The sequence below is a fragment of the Stomoxys calcitrans genome, chromosome 3, assembly GCF_963082655.1.
Source record: "Stomoxys calcitrans chromosome 3, idStoCalc2.1, whole genome shotgun sequence".
Lineage (NCBI taxonomy): Eukaryota > Metazoa > Arthropoda > Insecta > Diptera > Muscidae > Stomoxys > Stomoxys calcitrans.
In genome coordinates, this window is record NC_081554.1 from 19,356,552 (window position 1) to 19,365,118 (window position 8,567).

The 8,567-nt window shown below is 34.7% G+C and overlaps 1 protein-coding gene across 2 annotated transcripts; it reads right to left on the minus strand.

Annotated features, from left to right (window-relative positions):
- Positions 1 to 221: 221 nt before the first annotated feature.
- On the minus strand, positions 222 to 6,492 carry LOC106086418 (early endosome antigen 1). 2 transcript variants are annotated; one of them, XM_059365181.1, is made up of 8 exons: positions 6,269 to 6,492; positions 6,075 to 6,197; positions 3,260 to 3,460; positions 2,650 to 3,070; positions 2,443 to 2,592; positions 2,003 to 2,134; positions 1,629 to 1,946; positions 222 to 507 (listed from the first exon to the last, which is right to left on the minus strand). In XM_059365181.1, the coding sequence occupies exons 1-8, from the start codon at positions 6,388 to 6,390 to the stop codon at positions 436 to 438; spliced, it is 1,539 nt and encodes a 512-aa protein (XP_059221164.1). In that variant the 5' UTR covers positions 6,391 to 6,492; the 3' UTR covers positions 222 to 435. The 2 variants fall into 2 exon arrangements, with proteins under 2 accessions (XP_059221164.1, XP_059221165.1); XM_059365182.1 differs by having other exon boundaries at positions 6,075 to 6,179; positions 6,269 to 6,485.
- Positions 6,493 to 8,567: the final 2,075 nt, after the last annotated feature.

An 8,567-nucleotide genomic window follows, 5' to 3' on the forward strand; every position in this document is an offset into this window, starting at 1 on the left:
GAACTTTTTGTGCGTGTGTGTTTACGTAAGCAGAAAGTGTGCGTACATGAGCGTAGAGAGCTAGAATCTTTTCTTTCTCAGAACACAAAAAAAAGTCAGAGAACAACACTCAACGAAGAAAAGCGAATCCTTGACTGACAAAGGTAAAATACTCAATGCAAAGATTAATGGTGTAAGCAATACCCTTTTTTTGATTCGAATAAAAATACGCGTAAACAAAGTATGTTATTTAAATTGATGTTTTTATTATAAATCTATGGAAATGAAAAAAAAACTAAAAATTAATACAACAAAAAAAATTTACTAAAATTCATATTTGTAAGTACACAAGTAGATCAACCAAAGGTTGATTAAAGTTAGTAACACAAAGAATAACATTTGTCGCCAAACATTTTCTTGTATGGTATAGATTGAGGAAATCCATGAATATCCATATCATTTTACTTTCTTAGAACGTTTTGATTTAACAAAACTTTCTGAAGCATCGGTCTCGGTTTCTGGCACATACTGTTAAAAGGATAAAAGGATATTTTTATAGACATAAATAAGTATATGTCACAAAGTTGTTTCCAGGATATAGTATTGTAATGCCAATGTTGCCATGTAATGCAAAATTTCCAAACCTATTTAAAAAATGGCTATCCATCTAGTTATACACTCTTGGTATGCTAAATAAATTGATGATTTAACCCAAGATAAATTTAACACTTGGGAGCAGTTACCCAACAACAAAAAAAAAAGGGTGGACTGTGTGTCAAAACTAGTATTTAAGGCCACTCTGATTTCGAGTTTGTTAATAGTTCGCCCCCAATTTTTTTTTTTACTTTTGTGTTATGGTTCTTAACTATAATGCACACATACAACCGAACGTTATTAAAACTCGTTGACAGATAGTGCACTTGGCGAGAAAAAATTGTACTTAGCTGTTTGCTGTACACTTCCTGGGTTAATATGTCTTGGTCACTGCTACGCCAAAACTAAAGCTAATATCACCCGATATGTATTGTCGTATGTATTTTCAAGATAATAACTCAAGACTGGTTTAAAAAGGTGGTCTCACGCGAACAGCTGTTTACAGCCGTCCAGGTTTGACGATATTAAGACGACACATTTTTGTTTGCATTCTCTTTTTTGTTATCTTCTTCCTCACATATTCTCTGCTCATGTACGCACATATATACACACACGCACATAAATTTCTTTGTGTGTGTTGGCAAAATGTCGATCAAGTCGATAATTTGTGGTTGTTGTACAAAAGAGACCACCTTTAATTGTTTCGCCATGATAGCAATTGGGAAAGTTTTACACATCGCGTGATACATACGAAAAATTTAATATGAAAATGGATTTTCGAACAATTATACGACTTTTTTCGGTTGAAGCGAGCTCTTGTTTCAATGAACATACATGTCAGAATTACCTATTAGATTTCGATTTAATCGAATTTGACGTAAACGAGGAGTCTTATGAACACAGAAATTGAAAGCACATATTTAACGCGCATATCGTGTGATAGCAACTTTAGTAGAAAAAATGGCTGAAAACCTCACATAAGTGAGGGGATAACCACCCCCTTCATAGCATGTGTGATTCAAGTATGTGTGATCGAAAAAAAAATGATTACTTACGCCTTCGTTGTTCATTTTGGGTAGCCATATTGGAAATACAAGTTCATCATCATCGTCATCAGATACCGAAGAAGCTTGACCAGAGTTATTTATAGATTTCGGTGAGGGCAAATTTTTTAAGGTCTGAACGCCTCGCTTTTTGTTTACAGCGTTGTCTCTGGCCACACTACCAGTTACTGGTGTGTATGACAGTTTTTCTGGTCTGGGAATTTTTTTGGCACGCAATCGTAAAAATTTCTCTTCGCTAGAATTTGTCTCTGTTGAATCTCTATGGGAATTTGCTATATCTTTGCTTGTAGGGTCCACATTTACCGAAGGCTAATTGAAGTTTTATTGATTTAAATGTGAAAAAACTTTGTTTTATACAAACAAACCTTTGGAGAAGATTTCTTAGTGTTGGTTATAGCTGCAGTAGTATTTACGTTCATTGGAATAACAGACTTGGTAGGCTGTCCAAAAAGTTTCTCAATTTGGTTGATTTTGTAGGTAAGCTCGCTAATTTTAGCCTAAACATTTGAAAAAAAAATCGTTGAATCAATAGATAAGGGGAAATTGAACTTAGAATGAAATATTCTAATAGGTCGAATATATGAAAAAACAAAATTTCACAAAATTTTAATAGTTTCACGTAATTAAGGCTTAATTTTGTAAAATATTATATTTAATGGGCCTTGTTAGCTTTGTAGATAAAAATGAAAATAAATAAAAATAAATATTTTAAACATATTCTGTCACATTCGGTTCTATAAATTTGGTTCTACAATCTGGTGGGTAGATGAGCAAAAACCAAAGAGCCTGTCAATATGATACCTACATTCTTTTCTTGTTCCATTGTTGCTTTTTCCTCTTTACTCTGACGAATAACTTCATCCTTTTCCATTAATTCTTTTTGCATATTAGCTATAATCTCAAGTTGATGTTGTTCTTTGCTTGTTACATCTTTCCTGAATTGGACCAATTCTTGCTGTTGGGGTTTATAACAATTAGAAAGGGGCATATTTCATACATCTATCGTATGTACCTGCATTTTTTCCTCATTAGCTTTTTGTTCTGCAATCACTTGATTTCGATAAATTTCAAAATCCTTTTGCACTTGCTCTATTTCTTGGCGAGTTTTTTCATATTTGCCCATTATTTCGGCATAATTTGAATTAATTTGCACAAAAGCTTGATTACGTTCATTCAACTGTTCTTTAATATCCTCTAATTTTTTTTCAAGCTCCAGAATACGGCTATTTTCTCTTGCCTTTTCTTCATCAAGCTGACTTTGCACAGCCTGCATTTGACGATTTTGCATTTTGGTAACAGAGTCATAATGAATTTCAAGTTTACAGAATTTTTCTTTGAATATATTGAAGTCCTTAAGAGTTTTCATACAATCCTCTTTGGCTGAATTCAAATCGGCTTTGACTTTTTTCAGCTCATTGTCACCGTTGGCAATGCTGGCAAGGGAAAAAGAAAAAAAAAATTATGTTTTAGAATAATAACGGGATTCACAAAAGTTAATGCATCTGTTAAATATATTTTTGACAGTTCTATAAAGAAAGTCTGTCAAATAAGCCTAATTTAAAGCTGCACTCAGTTTTGTGAATATTAATCTGGCCATTTATGCGTGCTTTTGACATACTCACCTTTTTTGCATTTCTTCGATACGTCTATTTTTCTCTTCCAAGGCACAATTAGCCTTTTGATTGTCAGCAATGGATTTTTGCAGGGCGGATTTCAAATTTTTCATCAAATTATTTTGCTTCTTAAAAAAATCATTCATTTTTTCATTTTTTATTTTAGCAGTTTCAGAATTTGTAGCATTTTCTTTATCATTGAGAATTGATCTAAAAAATATAGCATATATTAGGGCGTGAATAAATATATTTATGTTATAGTTGTTGTTGTAGCAGTGTGGTGAAGGACATCATCGGGTCAATCTGATTAAAAAATAATCGTTATTTAAAAATTTCGTGAGTTACGTATATTCGATTTTCGCAATTTTTTTCTATATGTTGGTACACATGTCTGGTTTGTTTTGGTTTGTCAGTTTGTTTTTAAGAGATGAACAGGTAGGTATTGTTTTGGTGTGCTCTGCGACATTTTACTATTCGGAAAAGAGTATCAAAGAAACTTATTAAGTTTTGTGTAACGAAAAAAGAAGTGTTTCGGGAAAAATATCTAAGGGGATTCCTTGAAGGGGACAAGATAGTTATTGATGAATAAATAAATACTTTTTGAATAACGGTTATTTATTTATTTTTTTTTTTTTGTAGCAGTGTGTTGTGCACTGTGGCGATAGCCCTTGCCGATGAAGGACCCCCACGGGTCAATCCGCTACCTACAACCGGCTGCCATGGGATTGACGGTTATTTTTTGATAACACCAAGTATACTTTGTTGGGTCCCAGGTCATTACTTCGATGAGTTACAAACGGAAGGTCTATCTTAGCAATTATAAATAGGATCAGTATCCCTGACGGAGGCCATTGTAAGTCAGAGGTTAGAATGCCCAACTATGAAGCTAAACGCCTGGATTCGAATCGTGACAAGAACACGAGAGAACGAGAATAAAATTTCTGAGGGGTTTATTCCCTGCTTATGCTGGCGACATTTGTGAGGAACTATGCAAAAATTTCTCTCCAAAGAGGTGTCGTACTGTTTTGAGTCATTCGCTCTTATCGAAGTAGTAACAAACCAGCCGCATCAACAAGCTACGTAAAGTAGTATTACATATACATCCCGGCACGGGGTAACTATGAGCACCACAATGGCTGGAACTTCGAACTTAAACCTGTGTGGTGTTCTTCGTTATCACAAGAAGCTTAGCTGGGAGCTACCGGGCGCATCCACAGGTTGCGGAAAGTGGAATGCTCCATTCAGAGTAGCTGCGGCTGCAGTCGCGGTCAATCAGCGATATCGAGTGGAAAGTCTCAGTGAGAGGTCGGGTTGCACCGGCTCTTGCTTAAATACTGAGTGTCTATGATGCTCGATACGACAAAACGAGTTATTGATGCCTTTAAATAACCAATGGCCATCATGTTCCCGTGACAATCGGTCGTATAGACCGAAAAGAGCTTGCTTGCCTATAAGGGCTTGACGAGGATCGCCAACTCCACATTCAAATGTGGCTACAAAAAAAACATTTACATCTAAGGCAGACTCCTCCGAAATCCGTGTTTTTGAGGACCAAACACTTGGTCCCACATTTTGATATCAGATTCCCATTCTACACTCAAATACCTTTTATTTAAGCCCCATATTGCCATGGTCAGTAAATAAGTCCTGTTTGGCGGGTGTTTTGGGGAAGGGGTGGACCCCCATAAACTTGGTCCCACATTTGGATGTCAGATTCGTATTCTACTCGCAAATACCTTTCATTTTAGTCCCACATTGGCATGGTCAGTAAATATGTCCGATTTAGTGGTGTTTTGGGGTTTGGGGGGGCCCCTTTAATATTTGGTCCGACAATTGGATATCAGATACGTTTTCTTATTTCTAAATACCTTTCATTTGAGCCCAATATTGTCGTGATAGATCTAAATATATATTTGGTGGGTTTTGGGGGTGGGGCTGACCCCCTTGGTACCCCATCCGAAATTTGGATACCAAAATTTTATTTTTAGGTTACTATAAGAGAGCACACAAAATTTCGCTTAAATCACACCATTCATCACCGAGATCCGGCATTTCTGAAAATTAGGGTAAGCGGGAGGGTACGCCCCTCCTTCAGATATCAAAAAATGTAGTACCCTATTTTTACCAAGGGATCAATATGCACCATCAGTGAACATTCCATGAAAATCGGTTCAGCTGTTTTCGAGTCTATAAGGAACACACAAACAAACGAACAGATAAACACAAATTGATTTTTATATATAAGAAGATTACGGTTAAAACTTGAACTGTTCCCCGTGACACTATTGCGACTGTGATGCAGTGTACGATTCGATTCAGAAATTCTACCTTATTCGGTTTAGCCATGTCGGTATCCTTTGCTATGTCCCCGTATCCGTCTGCAGATTGATATGGAACTCTTTACTAGACATTTAAAATTCGGTGGACTGGTGGAGTCTGGCTCTGGTATTATAAGTAGACTTTAGGATTTTTGTCCCATTTTTGGCAAAAACGCTCCAAACTTTGTTTTCCTCGTCAACATATAGATTTCAAAGGCTTGTTGACGTTGTCTTCAAAGATGTTTATATGTAGGTTTGGGCGGCTTTACTCTATCGCTAGTCTCGTTTAAGTTTAAGTGTAATGTAATCGCAGCAAGCTGCGTTTTAACTTCTAATTGGAAGCCACCGTTGCAAGAATTTCCACCCAAAAAGTGAAAATTTGGCTTTGAATTGAACGTTGTCATGAAATCGGCAGTTTACGGATGTCCTTATTTTTATTACGCCTTAAGAGGGCTACAGTACACATAAAATACTAAAGTTAAAGTTTGATCTTTGTTATAACTTACTTGCTTTGAGGTTTTGGAAAGCTATCCATGTTCTTAATATCATCAGGAGCGGATCGAAGTTTTCTCATAGGAGTTTTACCATTAGACGCAGTGTTTTCATTATTTCTATAGAAATAAAATTTCCTTAAAAATTAAATCAGCGATTGGGTAATCTATTTGCACCATAACGGTGCCATGCATTGTTTTGTACTTACTCATTCTGATTCTTTACAGAGGCATCCGTTTTGTTATTGACATCCAAGTCATTTGCGCTGAAGCGACGTTTTCTGGACGTAGGTTTTGTGCTGTTTGTAGGTTCGTTGCGATCTTTATTCATTTTGACGAAATTTGCTCTGCAACAAAATGTTTTTTTTTTTTTTACATTTGAAGAGAATTAAAAATGAGATCAACTTAATTTTTAGAAATACTATATATAACGAAATTAAAAGGGTTACAATAAGGAAATTAAAAAAAAAAATATAAAATCTTTAACCAGTCTATGATAGGTATCTATGGTTGTTGTAGCTACACATTACATTTGTGTGTGATCCTCGTCAAGCTCCAAAGGTGAACAAGCTTATTCTTAATGACAACCGCCCCAGCAACGTTGTAGCATTGGTCACTGAAGGCGCCGATTCAACTGCATTCGCGACAATCGGCGGAATCAAAAGGAGGGCCTCAGTAAGAAGCCAGCACCGGCGTAGTACCTTCAAATAACCAATGGTCATAACGTTCCCGCGGCGATCTGACCTATGAACCCAACAAACTCCTATGGAGTGCTGAAAGGGGATCGCTACCTCCACATACAAATATGTGACTACAACAATAATTTTTGCAACAACCCGTTTCAACGCAGTGTTATCTGTCTCATAACAGAAATGCAGTATTACCATAAACATTTACTACACTGCATTCTTACATCTTGTTGCATTCAAATGTCTGGTTAATGGTTGATTTTGCCCTTTTACCTACTTTCTTTAACATAAAATCAAATAACAAAACAAGTATATAACGGATTTTTTGCGAATAAAAATGTTATTGGAACATTTTTTTAACATATTGGCAAGCATACAATACAATTAAAAATAACAAAAGAAGTAATACTCATATACTTACAATAAAATTGCACAAATTCACTTTTCATTGCAAAAAAATCAAGAAAGAAAATTTTTTCCCAAGCTAATAGGATAAGCTTTTTTAACGTTTCACAATGAAAAAAATCGAAGTTCGATTAAAACACTAATCGATAATTGTTTTTCCCAAGTACCGAGTACCACTGCTGTAATAAGTAGTCAAATCTGTACCATAAATTTAATGGCCAGTTTACATGGCACATCATGATGCGTGGTCATTGTAATGGTAACTATTGGGTTGCCCAAAAAGTAATTGCGGATTTTTTAAAAGAAAGTTAATGCATTTTTAATAAAACTTAGAATGAACTTTAATCATATATACTTTTTTTACACTTTTTTTCTAAAGCAAGCTAAAAGTAACAGCTGATAACTGACAGAAGAAAGAATGCAACGCCGACTATATGAAAAATCCGCAATTACTTTTTGGGCAATCCAATATGTGTTTTTTTAGTAGTATAGAGTGCAGCATTGCCATGATACTTTTTCCACAAATTAGCAAAAATCCTGATATGTTTTTCACAAATTAGCAAAAATCCTGATATGTTTTTCACAAATTCGCAAAAATCCTGATATGTTTTTTAACAAATTAGAAAAAATCCTCTATTGTGAATGGCTAAATAATATTAATAAAATAATTATTTATAAAATTGCATGCACAAATCTTTATAAATTTTATTTAACCTCCATGCCCTCATGTGTTTACGCGTTTTGCAAATTTTATTTATAAATTTTACATATATTTTCACTTTTTTCCTAGTATTGATTTCATAGATTGGCAAATGGCGTTACCACATCATAACAAACAAAGAGACTTGTACTTTAAACCTTTTTTTCATTTTATTTTTTGCCCTCCACTGTTTATCTATCCTGTACAATAATAAAACACAGCAAGTATTGGTCATTAGCACAACAACAAAAATCTACCCCCAACGAAACTACTTGAGTAACAAATGCCGTAAATTGAAACGTTAAAGTAGTTTTAGAAATAAACATTGTTTTACAACTTATCTTCTTCAAATGTGTTTTATATTTGTATTTAATCTTTATAAAACTGTTTTGTTCAAATAGAACATATTTTTAAGATTTTAGAAAAAAATCACAGCTGTGGTTAAGGATGTGACATTTAGATTCACTACAAAATCAAAACAAAAATAAAAAAATTGTACTCAGCTGTTCGCATGACGTGAACTTATAAGTGCATCCTGGGTGAAAATAAAGGTGTATGCATCACATAACAGTCATGGCTGAAAAATCAAAATTATAGTTCGGTCTGCAAAGAAAAAAACTGTTTTGGGATTGTGTATCTCATTTTAAACGAAAAATTGCCGAAGGACAAGCCGAACAAAAACGTAAGAATTCCCATACAAAAATGGGTTCATAT